This window comes from Lucilia cuprina, chromosome 3 (genome assembly GCF_022045245.1).
Source record: "Lucilia cuprina isolate Lc7/37 chromosome 3, ASM2204524v1, whole genome shotgun sequence".
In the NCBI taxonomy this organism is placed as follows: Eukaryota; Metazoa; Arthropoda; class Insecta; order Diptera; family Calliphoridae; genus Lucilia; species Lucilia cuprina.
Window position 1 is genome coordinate 44,659,720 of NC_060951.1, and position 18,330 is coordinate 44,678,049.

Sequence of the window (18,330 nt, forward strand, 5' to 3'; positions counted from 1 at the left end):
GTACCGTATATTACCATCTTGAAGATATATTTATCTTACAAAGAATATGGACACAATCTGCAGAATTTGTGCAATTCATTCGAGTGGCTGCTGGTCATAAAACACGATCCAATATTGAGATTATAACTCAAGTTTGGTGCTCTTGATATATGAATATGTGAATTCAAAAATTACAATAAGAAAGTTGCAATCAATTCTTTGTACGATAAAGCCTAAGTAATAATTCCTCGACTTAACATACTATTCCGACTTTTCTTCTGGAAGATATTACAATCAATTCTTTGTATGATGAAGCTTAAATTGTCAATATCCGAGCGAAGAAAGATGTCATGATCTTTCCGATGAGGAAAAGAAAATATAAGCAATGTTTTCATTTGCCAATTAAATTTAAAGAAGAAATCAGAAACTATTAATGCATTCAATTCTTAGGCAAGATCACTCATGCATCCCTTATTTTTATGTCCCATAGTTCCTATGAACAATCACAAATTTGCTTCATTTAGATCTGTTAGATACTTTTTGCTTTATCTCCGACTTAAGACTGAAGTTAACGACTTCTTCTGCTTGTGTTGACCTAGGGTGTTAAAAACGGCTTTAGCAATGTCTTTAGGGAATCTGCATAGCGAACACATAGTAAAAAAGGCATTTAAAAATTATGCACGCTTGGTACCAAATTGACACCAAAAGGTTTTTCAATAACATCCATTGTCGAAGTATGTACGGATAGTTGTCCAATCAACAATTAAAATATAAAAAATATACGATATTATCAATTCAGCAAAGAATAATGTTTTACCAAATTGACAACAATATGGTTTTGTGTAAATGACAAGGATTCGTTGCCAAAATCTTAACAAGCTTTGCCAAATGTTATAAAGGGCAATCGAAATGACAACGATATGTTGTTAAAACTACAACCGTGGCTATCTAAATGATAACTGGTGGTTATTTACATCTTTTACACATCCGTTGTCTAAGTATTAACAAACGTGTTAAATTCACTTTTGACAACGGATTGTATAAATTGCGATACTTTTCTAGCACGTTTTCCCCTGAGTATGACCTCTTCGCATACATTTGGGAGTGAGTATTTCTGTTTTTATTAGACTTTGATTTCTCCAGTTTCGATGCTATGTGCAGGCTCCATCTTATGTTCTTATTAGAATGAGTTGCGTTGCAAACAATGACAACAAGAACGATGCGTATGAGCAACATTCTTGATGTCCGTAAGTACATTAAAGCAGATATGAACAGCCTATCTTAGGATAGTGCTTAAAACTGTACTGGATCCAAAAGTCCATAAGACACCTTCTACGTGCCAGTTTTTTTGTTTATTTATTTTTTGCATGTTTGTTTATTATTATTATATATATTTTTCTTGTTTCAACTCCTTTCTACACTGACAGAGTATGTAGCAGCTACTAAGCAAAAAAAAATGAAAACAGCAAAAACAACTTCAACTTTAGTAACATGCCACTTGAAGCAATGTATGTTACGTTTACCAGCGAAACGAAAAACAACAAAAAAAATGCAATATTCCATGTAAGACAATGTATGGTATTGTTACATTAATCCCCACTCTGGTTGTAATCCATTAACATGAAAATATATAGTAATTATTAGTATGTATACCGTTTCCCGGCTGATAAGGAGTAACGGTTTCGTAATTGTAAAAATTTTCTTGTAAAAGATGTTTGTTTTATTTCGTTTTATTTTATACTTCTGAAAATAGGATGTTCGATGGCAGGAAATTACTTAAGGCGGTAAATTTTGTTTGTCGCTAAATAATAGAACTAAGTTTATTACAATTTAAAAAGGAAAAAATTAACAATTAAGTGTTAATCATATATGAAGCTATCTGTACTACAACCCTCGTACATTAATGACAAATAATTTAATATTTAAAATTTTCTAAACACTAACCACTTCGTACCAGTAATTTTCTCCACATGCTATAAACAACTATTAGTCAATATGATAATTATAGTATTTTTAGTTATTCATTATTATTTAATATTTTTTTTTATCAAATTAAAAAAATCGTCTGCTGGCTGTACGAATAAATCAACCATAAAACTTTTTGCAAATAACACTTATAATCATGATTCAAAGTCCATAAACTATTATTCTTCTTTTCAAATTTAAAACTCGTAAATATTTAAACATGAGTTGGAAAAAAATGAACAATAAACTGAAAAAAAACAAATATTCAAGTTTGCACAGTACAATGACTTGGTGAAAAGTAGGCTCGTGATAGACGTTTGAAAATAATCATAATTTTTTTCTGTTATTATTGTAGTTTCCACTTCAAGCTTACACTTGGAATTATGTAAAAAAAACTGTTGATGACTTTTGTTTTTATGTTAGAAGGAAATGTTTAATAATAACTTTTTTTGTGTGAGCCTTTCACATTTATGAATTGTAAATTATATGGGTTTTGAGAGTTGGTAACTTTGGTTAAGTGATTGATCGATATTGGATTCTCTTACTCTAAAATGCGTTAATAACTTTTGTTTTTTTAGGAAAGATTCATTATCGGAATAAGTAGGTTGTTGAATGATCATTTAAAAACGTCCCCAAAAATACATATAATAATTTCCCCATTTCTTTGGTAATCTTTCAGAAAAAACATTTTCACGCTTTCTCAAGCTGATCCCAAATGATAGCTAGGATAAGGCACATGTGAACGCCTCGTTCTGCGGCACTTATAAAGGGTCAGTCATCCATGTAGATGTAATTGGAAGCCAGAACTGAGTATATTTTCCCATAGGAATTTCATCCACGGGCATCAGTTTAAGGCTTAAATCATTTCATGCGTCATAGAGTGAGCGTGTTGATCGACATGCTAACCATGCGGATGTTGTGATTCCTATTTTTCAAGCACTTCAAAATCTTATGTGCTTTTATGGTTTTCCTTGGATGTCAGGTGCAATCACGTAGTATCATCAGCTTTTTCTTCGAAATGATCATTTTAAGACTCTCATGTCTTGCCGATCTTCGCGATGTATTTGTGGAGGAATTTTTTTGAGAACACGTCCATGCATTTGATTACCCAATGAAACTTCATAAAACGATGTATTCTTCTTTAGAATCTATATCTAGCTCTGAAGAAGTCTTTCTGATTCTACATGCTCTGATACATTATTGCTTCTATTTTTTAAATTGGACACCAAAAATGGCGTCAGATTAATATCAGAGAAGGACGATCCATGTAGCGACGGCTTACACGGATTTCACCAGAAAGTATAACCACTAATAAGACATTCAGGATTTCGAACGTCCTTAACCTTAGAAGTTTACTAATAGAGTAAGTAGAGAATAGAATGGGAAATATGGGATAGGGAGGTTAATCATTGGTTATAAGAGCTTTTAAGTTCAGTATCTGACAAGTAGACTCTACGTTTGCAGGGTCTATTAGCATGACAAAGAACCACTACTAACACTCGGTAATATTGTTATCTTCTCCAGGACTCGCAAGATAGAATCAATACGAATTTTAAGGATCAAATTGACTACAAGGACTTGGGAACTTGAAATAATAGTTAAGGATGAATTTTATCGTCCGTTTTTTTAAATAGTCGTAACTTCCACTGCTAAATATTCGTCGATCTATATACCCAAAGGGTGTTGAGCTCTGGTACAGACAAAAACATCTATCGAAAGTATTTATGTTGAAGAAGTCGTTATGTTGGGTAGATTAGGTTCATAGAAGAACATATATACATGAAATCCAAAAAATACACTTCGGCCACCACTCAGTTTCCTCGACGTAATTCTTAAGAATTTTCCAGTCTGTGTTTACGAGGGATTATTATCACTCCCAATATATATTCTAATTTCGGCAAATTCCCAACAATGGCAAAGAAAGTTATCCACAGTTTTACTGTCCTCTCAACATGCTACACATTTGCCTGAATCCACACGTCCAATTTTATAATACCTAACATCATACTAACCTCAGACTTGCTTATTTTGAGGAGAATTCTATTTCTGTTCCTGTTAAGGTGTCCCCATAGAATTTTCGAGATTGCACCCACGGTTTCATTACTCCAAAACGCGCTATATAGGTTCTTTCTAACCTATATTTTTAATTCTGCCCTCGTTGAGCTTCCTTCCTTGCAGCCTGGTAGCCATATGATGTAAACTTTACCTCTGGCAGAGTTTTAGAGTTTTCAGTGTTGTATATGTATTTTTGTCTTGTCTTTTTGTAAAGAAATTGTATTTGAAAAATTTGTATGACATACAACGATATAACATGGATTTTGAATTGATATATATTCTTAGTTATCCATTATTATCCGATAATGAAGGAATAATATAAAACGCGCAAAAGTCCGAAACAGCTGCAGATTCCATATAAACCCCCATTTCTCTACAAATTATCAATAATTTCAATTCAATTTCGTTCACCAACAAAGCACAATTCCGCAAATAGTTAATTTTATTAAATTTATGGAAATATACATAAAAGTATGCAAAACAATTTCATAAAAATACATAACATTATTAAATTTTTAGCGCCAAAATCTAGTTAAATCAATATACCCAAAGAAAGAAATGAAAATTATGAGTGCGTTTAAAAAGCCGGTTATGGGTTCGCAAAAAAACCGAAACAACGTTGTTTAAAATGACGAATATTATAATTATAAACTAGGTTGTGAAAATTTGGTAATGAACGACTATGTTATACCTTTCTTATGAAAGGTATATCGGAATAAAATACTAAAAGAATTTTATAAAATTTTGTTGAGTAAAATATCATTCTCATCATGGAATTTCAAACCTTTGGAACATCTTGGAATATTAAGATTTTATTAACAGTTGATTTAGATCTTTAAACAACACAATGCCTACACCATATATTCCTCTGTAAACCAGTGTAGGGGTTTCGCACTCAAAATGATCTTTAGCACATAAACAAATAAAAAAATCATTAACAACAAATATCGATCTCTTTATGAAGGCAAAGACTGGTTTTTGCTATTGTTATTTTTTTGTATTTATGGCATTTTAATGGCCAGTCGTTAGATTTGGTCTCAAGTCGATGGACGACTAACTGGTTTGTGTTGAATACTTTATAGATGTTTAAGAAGTATGTACTGTCTCTATAGTAAAATATTCCAATAACAATATTCTATTTATTGTTCATCATAATCATGCTAACGACAAAAAAAAAAAAAAAAACAATAACAATCACTACAACTGCAACAAAAATGTTGTTTGGGTCTTGAACCCATATAAGGGCATGAGGGGCATATTTTTTCTTATAGTCAAAGACCAACAATACATTGTATTGCTTAGTAATTTCCATTATTATTGTTATTTTTGCCAATACTTTTCTCGTACTTGTGGTGTTTTTGATGTGGTTGCTTGTTTGTTATTCTTGGTACGTTGATTTGGTTACTTATTGTTGTTGTTTGTTTGTTTTTAAACAATTGCAAAGAAAACAAATACATAAAAGCGAATACCTAAATATATTTGTTATTTAAAGACTGTTTATAAGCCACGATCATGTAGCAACCATATAGAACTTTGAACCTGAACTTCTTATTAATTTGACTGGAAAACGTGAATTTTTTTGAAAATCTTTTTAGAATTTAAGTTTTAAAAATACACTCGAAATGTAAGTTAGACATTAGGTTTATAGAGGGAATTAATAAATTACGAAAAAAAACTTTCTAATAATTACAGGTACTAAATAATTTTAGAACTTTAGCACAAAATATCAACCAATTGCCACCGAACAGTATTGCCGGAGTACATTGAAAGCTTAGACACATTTTGAAAAGTTATTGATGCTAAATATTTCAATGAATTTATCAAAGACACACCAGTTTACAAAGATTTTGGTGAATGTCTGTACTACAAAATTAGTACCCATTTTATTGTACAGGGGCAGTTTATTTTGAATGTTAAAGTGCCATATATTTACTCCTACTTTACGAAAATATTAAAATATTTTACGATATTACACAATTTAAAAGAACATTCTACGATATTATAAATTTTTACGATATTTAAAAATCGCATACTTAAAAAGTTGGCGATATTAAACAATTTACGATATTTAAATATTTACTGACATTCAAAATTTTCAAACGCCTCATTCAACATTGACAGCTTAACGCCGTCACATAATTACCGGCTTTGATTTCTAAACAAAACATAAACAAATCTTAATTTTGTCTTTTTAATTTAATCATAAATTTCTTTAGAACTTTGAAATTTCAAATAACTTTTTCATATATATCATTATTATTTGTTTTTTTTTTTCATTATATTTTATACCATTTATTGGCCTTTTTTGAATAACTTTAATACTACTTTTTAGTTGTAAACTTTAGCATCATTTTTCGCTTTACTACTTTGCAATATTCATTAATTTTCATTATATTTCACTAATACAACACTTATTTAACATTTTTACACAGAATGTTTTATTTAAACAACTGTTATTTATTAATAATTTGAGTAAATTAGTTTAGCTAAAAATTCCTATAAGAAAATACAACCGAACGAGGAAATGGCGCGATAGAAACTAAACATAGTGCTGCCACTGTGTATAAAAAACCCCATGAAGTGAAAACAAAAAGGGAAATGATGTATTTGCAGTTGTTGACATTTAAAAGATACGGTCTTATCTACATATTACTTTTCTGGGAAACTGCATTACCGTAGTTTTTTCTTTTTGAGGAAATTAAAAAAGCGGAAATAAAGTGTTAATATCTGAACATAATAACCCTTATTTTATAAAAGGAAATGTATTTTAGAAAATATATTTACATTTGTCGATAAAATAGTTTTTTGTTTTTATCCCACTTTCTTGTTTCATTACCACACATATGGCAACACAATTTTCTTCTTTTTCCCATCTACATTTATCATGTCTTGTTAAGGGTTCTATAAATCGTCTTTCGAATAATCGAACAATCGACTTTTGTCCAAAAAAGTCGGAAAAAGTCGAAAACTAAATTATTGTCGATACAAGTCAAAAATAGTCGAAAATTTTAAAAAAGTGGGAAAAAAAAGTTGGAAAAACTAGCAAAAAGTCAAAAAATAGTCGGAAAAAAGTCGAAAAGTCAGAAAAAAGTCGAAAAAAGTAGGAAAAAGTCGACTACATATTTATGAAATACTTACAGTCGAAAAGTCTAAAAGTCGACTTTTTATTAAATGAAAAAAGTCGTAAAGTCGACTTTTAATTAAATGAAAAAGTCGTAAAATCGACTTTTCGTTTAACTATAGACTATTAACTAGTCTTGTTAAACCTAACAACACTTTAGGGGAGAAATGTACATTAGAGTTGTTGAAACTCATCGAATTAATAGAAGCATCGAAATTATACAATGATCGCCCTTTTAGCCCCCTTTTGACAATGATTTCAACGTCATTAATTCTCTTGCAAACACTTGTATTTCGATAAAATTCGACATAACTAAATTTTTTAATAAAACATATTTTAATTTTGGATTTGTCAAGTAATATGTTTTTTACGAGACGTCTTTCTCGAAAATTCTCTCTAAATTGATAAACCAAAAAATTAGTTTACGATAATAGATAAGTTTACGACATTTAAAATTTTAGCGAAATTTGATATTTTTACAATATTTAATTAAATACTTTATGATAGCTAATGAAATTATGATTTTTTTTTAATAATTTTCAAATTTTTACGATGTTTAAAAATTCTAAAATATTTGAAAAATTAGATTATAGGTATTAAAAAAACATAAAACGTACCTTTACCTCCTTTTGATCTGTTATAGAATAATTTAATATTCAAAACGGAAACGAATATAATTCCAATTAATACGTTATTTAAAATAAGGTGTATTTTTTATTGGTGATTTGTAAATAATTTAAAAAATTGCCATCAATTTAATGATATTACATTCAAAAAAAACACTTTTAATATGCTACGGCCTTAAACAACGGTGACAGCTTAACGCCGTCAAAAACTAACCGACTTTGCTTTCTTAACAAAACATAAACAAGTGATAATTTTTTCTTTTTTTACAGCAACTTTTAATTTAATCATAAATTTCTTTAAAACTTTGAAATTTCAAATAACTTTTTCATATTTATCATTATTAATTGATTTATTTATTAAATATTACACTATTTATTGGCTTTTTGGTAAATAACTAAATTTATTAGAACTTTTTAGTTGCAAACTTTAACATAATTTTTTTCTTTACTACTTTGCAACATTGATTAACTTTCATAATATATCACTAATATAACACTTATTTAACAATTTTACACTAAATATATTCTTTAAACCACTATTATTTATTGCTAATTTGAATAAATTAGTTTAGGAAAAAATCCTATAAGAAAATCCAACCGAACGAGGAAATGGCGCGATACAAACTAAACAACATTATGTTGCCACTGTGTATAAAAAAAATCTCCAAAAAGTGAAAACAAAAAGTGGTAATAAATTATTTGCAGTTTCTGACAGTCTTATTTAAAAAATATATTTAAAGTTGTCGTTTTTTTGTTTAATAATATGGTGAAATTTAGAAAAGTGAAAATCTAGCTTTAATTTCCAAACATTAAACAACTAATTTTGCAAAAAGAAACATTTGTAATCGTAAAAAAATATGTAAAGATTTCTTAAAAATATTTAAAACGTTCTTAAAAATTTGTTCTTTAGTTTTGTTTTTAAAATAAAAGTTAGAAACGAATTTTATTTCTATTTTTTTAATTAGCACTTAAGTGTCCAATTGGTTTTATTTACATTTGTTGATAAAACAGTGTTTTGTTTTAATCCCACATTCTTGTTGTATTTACACACATATGGCAGCACCCTTTTTTCTTTATTTTCTCGCGGCATTTCTCTCGTCTTGTTGGAATTTCTTTTGTGTTTTTCATATTTTAAGCAAATTTGGTGTAATCAGTAATTTTTTGTAAAAAAAATAGATTCAAGTATATAAAGTAATTGGTCATTTGTGAAATTTCAATAAAAAATCTTTCAATATTGGAAAATGTGCCAAGAAAATTGTGAACATAAAACCTGCAAAGTGAGGCGTTGTTCTCGAGACTTCTTCCTCAAAATCATAGCCAATGAATTGTCAAAAATCACTTGTACGAAATGAATTAGAGTTGTCCAAGTCTATCAAGAACAATCGGATGTATAGAATTATTAACATGATGCTCTAGAGATGTGTAGCCATAGCATATGTTTGGGAATGTGGGAAATGTACTTCCTGCTTGTTCTTAACTGTCCCAAAACGAAGAAACTTGTAAATGTTTCGACGGTATCTAAATGAAGTTAGCTAATAATGAATACTCATTACCGCACAAAGGTAAGTCTATTTAAAATTATTTGCAATGAAGAATGTCATTTTTTATACCCGGCAGGAAATATGGAGTTCCAATATAATCTTAGTTGATGTTGGAATATTAGTTAATGCAATTGGTTAGGGGTTGCAAAATGCTGTCGTCGCAATTTATGTCTTAGTATCTTCTGCATATAAACCGACAAATTTTAAGGTCATAAAATGCACTATAGACGATTTTATGATGAGCGGATCTTTAATAGATACAAAATGCAAGAACGGAAAATTTTTGTAGTAATGACTATAAATAGCCGTTGCTTATAGGTATTTGAGGGCGGAAGAATAGACAATTAGAATTTTGACTTCTATGATGCCTTTCTCACATTTAAAAAACTTTTTTGACTATAAATAGCTGTTGCTTATATGTAGGTATTTGAGGGCGGAAGAATAGGGAATTAGAATCTTAACTTCTATGATGCTTTTCTTACATTTAAAAAACTTTTTTAAGCCTTTGCGCTTTAAAATTTTATTATTTTTATTAAAACTTTGTATTTAAAAATCGTGGCCTATAATTATACTAACTAACTAATTTGAACTTTTGAAGTTGACAAAGTGATCAAATGTTTAGTTTTGACCAAATCTTATAGTTTGAAAAACTCAAAATTTGAGCAAACCAGGGGGAACATTTAGACTAGATAGATAGATAGATAGATAGATAGATAGATAGTTAGTTAGGTAGATAGATATATAGATAGATAGATATATAAATTTTAAAGTAAAAGATGAACTGATAAACTTGGTTCATGTAACAAAAAAATTTTCTATGCCCAATATTTTTTATATGCAATAGTAAAATCCAACTGGACGACAAAAAACTAAACACAATGTTGCCACAGTTGACAAAAAGTCCCCAAAATATGAAAATACAATTTACTTGATAGAGTACTGTATTGCCGGCTACCAATTAGATTTAAATTAATTTGTCGATAAAACCGTTGTTCCCACTCATGTAACTTTTACTTTTTGTACGTGTGGCAACTCCTTCATACATTATTTTCTCGCGGCATTTATCTCGTCTTGTTGGAAATTGTTCTGTGGTTTTGTGATTTTCGTATTTAAACCAAGTTTTGTGTAATATTTAGTGATATTTTTTTGTAAACATAGAACAATTATATCAAATAAGTGTTGTATTAAAGAAATTTCATTAAAAATTGTTTTAATATTGAAAAATATGCCAAGAAAAAGTGAAAGCAAAATTTGTCGGAACATGCTTCGTTGTCGAGGCTTCGTTCTCGAATCAAAAGACATAGATGAAATGGAATGAAACTTGTAAACGACTCGGCGTAATCTAGATGAAGTCTGCTAATGATGAATTACACACATTTCTGAAACTAAGGTAAGTTTATACTTAATTATATCCAATGGAGGTACTCATAACTTGCTGAAACAATTTTTCACAAATAAGACAAATATTGTGAGGATCAAACATAATCTTAAGGTAGCAGCGACACGAGAAAAATCATTGTAGACGATTTGTTAATGCTCGGCCGTTGTTCATTGAACTCCTAGTCGTTCGGTGCAAAGAACCGATTGTCATGGGAACCTTAATCAAACGGGGTTAGATCATCTTAAAGTTTTTTCAAATCTTGTTAAATGTTGAAGCAGTTTTACGATGAGCGATTTTACAGGAGATGAAATTAGTATATTTACACCCAAGATGATTTACAAACATTTTGTTATTATTTAAAAAAGTTTTTTTTATTAAAATTTTTTTCAAAAATTAAATGGCAACTTAATTATACAAAATCATAAACTTAACACTTAAGCTTTACGTACACCACGTAACTCCTTATCAGCCTTCTTTAAGTTGACAAAATTGTTCAATTGTTTCACACGTAATTTCGACCAAATCATATAATTCGAAAGACCCAAAATTTGAGCAGCATGTAGAGCGGCAGTCTCGGGATACAAAACAGTGGGGCAACCCAAACCAGAGGGAACATTAAGACTAGACCAAACATCAACTTGCATATTTTCAGCCTTAAGGGGAGGACAATTGATGACAGGGTAGGTGGTGTTGCCCGATAGGACAGGTCCCAAACCATTGGAACGGCCAGCCACACAAATAAAAATGAGATTGTTCATGACACTTTCGTATTCACGCATAATGCGCAAAGATTCCTCGGGAGCTTTGTGGGCAGAAGTGACACGTAATTCGGTATTTAAACCCAAACTCTTGCATTGATCGGCAATTTTTTCACAGTGAGCTTTATCGGAAGCACTGCCCATAAGAATGACAACCAAATGATCATTTTTGGGAATGATGTCTTTAAGCTGATCACTGACCCAAATGAAATTACGCTTCACGGTATCCAAATCGGATTGGGTGACTGAGGCCAAATTACGGTAGACTTGTTTATCAACCATTAAACGTTTATCACCAGCAGGCCACAAACGCCATGAATCGGAATCAATAATATCGGCCAAGACAATGTTACCTGTGGGGGAAAGAAATTGTATATGAAATATGGTTCTAAGATTTTGAGATTCCAATTGGAAATAATAAAAAATTTTGGAAATATTAATTCCTTTTAGATTTTTGTAATATACCTTGCTCATCAACACCAAATTCAACTTTCATATCGATCAAGGCACAATTTTTAGTGGCCCAAGCCTTTTCCAAAACCTCAAATACAGCCAATGTCATTCTCTTCATAATATCAACTTCATCTTGACCTTAAGAAAGAACAAATACACATACAAATTAAAATATTAAAATACAAATTTCAAAATTGTTTTTTTTTTTCTTAATCAATAACCTACCAATCAAGACACCATTAAAAGTGAATTTAGCGGAAATAATTTGTTCGTCCAACCATTGGGGATCGTGATTGGCATCATCCTTAAAGAAAGTCTCTTGTTTGGGGGGAGAGAAGCTATAAAATAAAGAAAAATTATTAGATAATTAGAAAAATCTATGCAAGAAAAATTGTATTAGATTTACAACTAATTATGTGAATCCCAAAACCATTTGCATTTGGAACTATTCCTTAGTATGTTTATTTAATAATTGCTTTATTGAAGATTCTGGTTTAAAATTCCTAAGAGTTAAAATTATTTTTGAAAACCAGTTGATGTATTTTTATGTTTCTTTTTTAAGAACAGCTTCTAGAACTAAAAGTGATTCAATAATCTAAAGTATTACCTTTGCACCCATTCCAGAATTATCAAAATTCTAATAATTTTTGCTTGTTACTAATCGATTTTTCTATTTATATTTTTCACTATCAATTTGTTTTTGTTTTTATTGCATTTCATATTGATTGATGAGTTTATTTGCTTTATTTTTTACATGTTTATTAAATTTGATGTTTATCAAATTTCATCAGCATCATCGTCATAATTGTTGTTTTTCTCACTTAAGTATGTACGTTTTTTTAGCTATTCACCAATTGGGGGTAAATAATGCAAAAGGTCAGGAAAATTGATAATTTGATTAAAGTTTATCAGGATTTTTTTTAAATGTTGTTTTTGTTATTTGTTTAATAAAACGAATAAATATTTGTTTAAAAAAAATTTACAATGTTTTTAAATATGTAAATAAAATTAAAAAAAAAAAAAAAATATTAATGAATTCTAATGGAAATATGTTAAAAAGTTAAAATTGCAAATATTTTCTAATATAATTATACAAAAGCTAATATTTTAAACCTTTTTTTTGAAGACTTTTTTAATGATGATTAAGGAAATACAATATTTTTGAAAAATTTTTGTTTTTATCGATCTTTTATTTGAATTTTAACTAGATTTTTAACAAAATATGAGTTTTTTATAATGTATTCGAAAATTTGATGTGCTGTTTCTAGATACCGAGCGAGTAGTTTGAGCACAAATTTTACTTGTATTTTGTTATTGTAACAAAAACAAAATACAAGTAAAATTTTAACTCAAACTACTCACACGTTATCTAGAAACAACATATTGAACTTTTTTTCGAAAAATAAAATTGTAAGTAGTGGGCCCCTAATCGCGTATTTAAAAAATATAATGTGTATGCATGTTTTTAATTACGTTTTTAATCATGAGACAAGTATTTAAACAAAAAATTAAATGAAGAAGAAGAAACTACTACATGTATTTAAGAAACTGAATAATCCGTTGAATTCAAAAGAAAATATGAACAAAACTAGTTACAGCAGGTCTTTTAGGGTCCTGAAAAGTTTTCCATAAATATCGAAAAGTTATTTATCTACAAAGCAGCATATTTTGAAAGATATCGGATAAAAGTATTATAGTCCGATATTCAGAATCTGTTTTCTGAACGTTCGTTCCTAAGAATTTCTCAAAGGATGTATGAACATATTGTTATTGAAAAAATATCAGATTTGATATCGGATTACTCATAGTCCGATATTCAGAATCTCAGTTTTCTGGGCGTTCATAGTTCCTAAGAATTTTCTCAAGGGATGTAAGAACATTAAGATATTTGAATCTAATTTTGAAGAAAATCTATATGACAGAGTTTCCTTGACTTTTGTTTTTCCAAATCATTTAATTTTAGCTGTCATTGATTTTGGTTGATTGGTAGAATGAAAGGACTGTGTTTATACAGTATTATATCTAGCTTAAGCTGTGAGAAGAAATTTCAATAAAACTCCTGAATTTTTAAAAAAAAATTCATATTTGATATCTAACTTCGACTAAAATCTAAACGACAGAGTTTCCTTGACTTTTGTTTTTCCAATTTTGTATATAGTTGTAACTATTTCCTTTCCGAAATTTAGATTTTTAAAGTAAATTGGTTTTTAATGAAAAATTTAAGTTTAAAGCTGAATTTTCTAACGTGGGTTATCTTCGAAGTCAACACCTCCACAATTTATTGAGAATTTTTGTTTTCTCATTGCAAATCATTATCAAATTTTCGCTGTCATAGGTCGCTGTTTGTTGGTTGGTAGAAACGAATGGACTACGTTTGTCTGAAGTCGTATTATACAGTTTTATATCTAGCCTATAGCCCTGTGATATCTCTGGTGGTCAGTAAATTTTGACCCAGAGAACTCTCTAAGGATATGAAGTAATTATCAAGAAATCTGTTTCTCTAGGCGACTAAAGTACTAGGCAACATGTATCCCGTAAGAAAAGCTTACGGATTATAAGCTGTCTACTTTTTGAACAAAGAACATGAGAATAGAACAAAAAAAACTCAACGGAGTTGCTTTTGAAACGGCGTTGAAAATATAAAGAGCATATCTAGTTCTAATTGTTGTAACAGGTTGGGGTGTAACTGGATGTTCCTTCCTGGGGAAAAAAACTTCCGGTTGATACAGCAGTTTCTGTGTTGACAATCTTTGGCCTATTGAGAATTCGGAGCGGAGATCCAATTGTCGTGCGAACGTCTGGTTCTAGTAAGTTCATTTGTCTGCTTATTATTATGAGATTCATATTTGATTAATATCTGACTGGTGATTCAGCCTTTGGATTTCAAAATGTTATAGGTTTTTAATATGTATAACACATTTTTGCAGATAATTTAGTAGTCACTAAAAAATGTCCAAATCTTTCACTACATATTTTTAAACACAACTTAAACGTTCGAAACTAAAATTTTTCCATTTTGTACAATATGTTTGTCACACAGATTGAATAAATAGACACACACGCACACACATTATTAAAACTTACCGATAACCTTCTGGTACACCTGGGTTACGTTTTAAAAATGAACCAGTAGCCAAACGTCTAGTAACCCACTCAATGGGAACCATTTCACACTTTTTAGCAATGAAAGCCTTGGGTCCAGCTGGCTTCACGTAGGCGGTATTAATGCCTACAAACAAAATGTAAAATAAAAATAAAAACAAATTAATTCGTTAAGTAATAAATTGAATGCATTTTGTTATGTTTTCTTTTTTTTCAACTTACCGGCTTCATTTAAAATCTGAAAAACTAAACCATTTGTGGCATTTGAGATTTCCGATTTACCCTGCAAATCATGAGCCTTAACACCATCACCAGCTGTAATACGATCCTTGCTCAATAGCAAACACAAACCGGGATGTTCGGGTAAATCATAAACCTGTTTGGTTTTACCCTCAATAATAACTTTGCCCAATTTATAACCTTCAACTGTAATATAATTTGTTTTTATTTTTCATTCCAAGATTTAAAGGGGGAAAAATTAACTTACTGCTGGTGGCCATGGTAAATTTGTTATTTTTTTTTTAATTATGAAAAAAAAATACACGTGTTTTTCAACTTAACTCTTGTAGAGCACTATTCAATATAAAACGTTCTAGACGATCGTTGAATCTCTACTGATTCCAGTTGGCACATGTGTATCTCTTTATTATTTACAATGTGTGTATATATTTTTTATTTAGTTGTTTTCTTTAATTCATATGGTTGTTTTTGTTTATGTCTGGGCGAAGAGTTTAAGGTACATTTGTTGTTGGTTAAGATAATTACTTAAGGTACTTTTTCATAGTACTTTTTTGTTTTATAGAATCTTAAATATAGAAATAATTTGTTGTTAAATATGAAAATCAAAAAGTATTATTTAAATTTAATTTAATTCAATAATGTTAGGATTCATTTAGGTGGTAACTTTGTAAGTCCCTTCCCCTTACTTCACTTCATTTTTTATTATTGATGAATAAATTATTATTTCAGGCTCGAGTTTAACTCCTAACTGGGCCAGGAAAATTTTTTATATTTTAAAAAATAGCTTAAATAGTACTTTTTAAAATATATTGCTAATAAAGTACCATTAAATAAATAAGGAATATTAACCATCGCTGGAAAATCTTTCTCTTTAAAGTATATTCTCTTATTATGTAAAAAAGAGTTTAAAAGTTGTCTGATAAATATTTTTATGTTTTCTTGTTATTGTATGTATTGGCCCCTAATCGCGTATTTCAAAAATAATGTGTATGTATGTTTTTAATTACGTTTTAATCATGAGACAAGTATTTAAAAAAATGAATGAAGAAGAAGCTACCATATGTCTTTAAGAAACTGAGTAATCCGTTAAATTCAAAAGAAAAAATAGACAAAATAAACTACAGCCGATAGATAGATAGATTGATAGATAGATAGATAGATAGATAGATAGATAGATAGATAGATAGATAGATAGATAGATAAATAGATAGATAGATAGATAGATAGATAGATAGATAGATAAATAAATAGATAGATAAACAGATAGATAGATAGATAGATAGATAGATAGATAGATAGATAGATAGATATGTTAGATATGATAGATGTGCCATTCTTAGTTTTCTGGACGTTCATTGTTCCAAAGAGTTTCCCTAGGTGTGTAATCACATTACTCTCAAGATAATTGGATATAATTTAGACGAAAACCTAACAATGACAGAGTTTCCCTTCATTCTGTCCATCCATGTAAACCTTATAATAAAATCGGTCCCTTAATTCCCCTAGTCTCTATATAATTGTAGCACCCAAATAGGGCTTTTAACACCATTAGTATGTTAAATGTTTTAGTATCTCTACAAAAATCATCAAAACTTTGTTTTATATCAATCTTAACTATACTGGCACTTTTCGTAATGATAGGACCTTATTTGACTCTAGTCCACCTACAAAGTCCTCTTTAGAAAATCACTTGAAGGTCAATAATTCACTTTTAAACACCAGTATTACGGCGTAATTCAGCAACCTTAATGTTAACATAAATCTTTCTATTGACATTTATAAGGACTAGCATACACAAAGGGAGCTTCGCTTCCCTAATCGAAATTAAATGAATAATTCAGATTCTACAAATATGTATTTAAAAACTTTAACTGTAAAATACAGAAACAAACACATCTGAGAATAAAATCCTTTAAAATGATATATTATTGGCTAATATCGGATGTATACCGTAGGAGTAAAAGGGGTCACAAAAAATAGCCTTGCCTATTAATTATATAGATAGACCCCCTATTTTCTCTTGTCCTTTTTTGTCAACATATTGTTAAAATATTTCGTTATAAAGGCAACAACAAATTAAATACGTTAATATGGTCGGCCATGATTGACTATACATTCTGACTTGTTTATAGTTGTAATAAATTAAGTTGAAATTTTTAATAGCAAAAAAAAAACTTCAAATAATTTCTTTATATTTTTGTATATTACAACATTTACATTGTAAATATTTATGTATTTTATTTAAATTAAATAACTATTGTAGTCATAACTAACTACTGTTATATTAATACATAATATTTTTAATAATGTATAACAAAAACGTATATTGATAGAAATTTTGTATCATTTTTATATGTATGTATGTATATAGTTATGTATAATTATTTATGTATATTGCAATAATAAATTTCAATTTAGCTACATTTTTTTAAGAACTACGGAAGATAGAAAATTTTGTTAACCAGAATTAATATTGCCATAAAATTTTGTTTATCTTTGATTTGTTTTCTTAACTTAAAAAAAAATTATTTTATTTAATAATCTAAATGCTGCGTATAGACTTCCAACGTCTGAGCAGAAGACAAGATGAGCTTAAACCCAAAGAAAATTGGCTAAATTCACTAATATTAATATTGCGCGTAGGAATGTCAATCTTTTCTTTAATAATCTGAAAATATAAGAGAAAATTCTTATTAATACCATAGTGTGAAGGAAATGCTGTTGTTCATACTTTGTGCGATTCTGGAATTTCAGATGGTGATCTATGTACTAATGTACCATTGATGTATAACATATTGGCTGCATGTTCTTCGGGTAGCGTAATTTTTTGATATTTAAAACTAGCTTCTCGCTCCATTCGTTTTATAATTTCAACACATATTTTACTATTGCTAACGCACAAAACGTCGGGACCAGCCATGGTGACATAGTATTTAAGACATTTAGGACCACCGACCTGTATTGTGATAAAAAAGTTTGTTCTTATTTAGTTCTATTTCAATTCTAGCTCAGTTCTAGTTCAGTTCTAGTTAAGTTCTAGTTCAGTTCTAGTTCAGTTCTAGTTCAGTTCTAGTTCAGTTCTAGTTCAGTTCTAGTTCAGTTCTAGTTC

The 18,330-nt window shown here is 29.3% G+C and overlaps 2 protein-coding genes and 1 long non-coding RNA gene across 3 annotated transcripts; 1 reads left to right on the forward strand and 2 right to left on the reverse strand.

The window, feature by feature from the left end:
• Positions 1 to 10,351: 10,351 nt before the first annotated feature.
• On the forward strand, positions 10,352 to 11,407 carry LOC124418909. Its single transcript, XR_006940292.1, has 2 exons — positions 10,352 to 10,677; positions 10,747 to 11,407. It is a non-coding gene; the product is annotated as an uncharacterized LOC124418909 (long non-coding RNA).
• On the reverse strand, positions 11,018 to 15,626 carry LOC111687676 (multifunctional protein ADE2). The gene is made up of 6 exons (XM_023450140.2): positions 15,469 to 15,626; positions 15,204 to 15,407; positions 14,964 to 15,108; positions 12,105 to 12,217; positions 11,892 to 12,017; positions 11,018 to 11,779 (listed from the first exon to the last, which is right to left on the reverse strand). The coding sequence occupies exons 1-6, from the start codon at positions 15,479 to 15,481 to the stop codon at positions 11,103 to 11,105; spliced, it is 1,278 nt and encodes a 425-aa protein (XP_023305908.2). The 5' UTR covers positions 15,482 to 15,626; the 3' UTR covers positions 11,018 to 11,102.
• Positions 15,627 to 17,617: 1,991 nt separating this feature from the next.
• Positions 17,618 to 18,180, reverse strand: LOC124418908 (N(G),N(G)-dimethylarginine dimethylaminohydrolase 1-like). Its single transcript, XM_046946791.1, has 2 exons — positions 17,953 to 18,180; positions 17,618 to 17,889 (listed from the first exon to the last, which is right to left on the reverse strand). The coding sequence occupies exons 1-2, from the start codon at positions 18,139 to 18,141 to the stop codon at positions 17,764 to 17,766; spliced, it is 315 nt and encodes a 104-aa protein (XP_046802747.1). The 5' UTR covers positions 18,142 to 18,180; the 3' UTR covers positions 17,618 to 17,763.
• Between the last annotated feature and the right edge of the window lie 150 nt (positions 18,181 to 18,330).

Coding starts and splice junctions, on each gene's coding strand:
- LOC124418908 (XM_046946791.1), bottom strand. CDS start 18,141: ATGGCTGGTCCCGACGTTTTGTGCGTTAGCAATAGTAAAATATGTGTT. Junction 17,890..17,952: donor AAATTCCAGAATCGCACAAA/GTATGAACAACA, acceptor TTATATTTTCAG/ATTATTAAAGAAAAGATTGA.
- LOC111687676 (XM_023450140.2), bottom strand. Junction 12,218..14,963: donor GGTGTACCAGAAGGTTATCG/GTAAGTTTTAAT, acceptor TTTATTTTATAG/CTTCTCTCCCCCCAAACAAG. Junction 11,780..11,891: donor ATTTGGTGTTGATGAGCAAG/GTATATTACAAA, acceptor TTTCCCCCACAG/GTAACATTGTCTTGGCCGAT.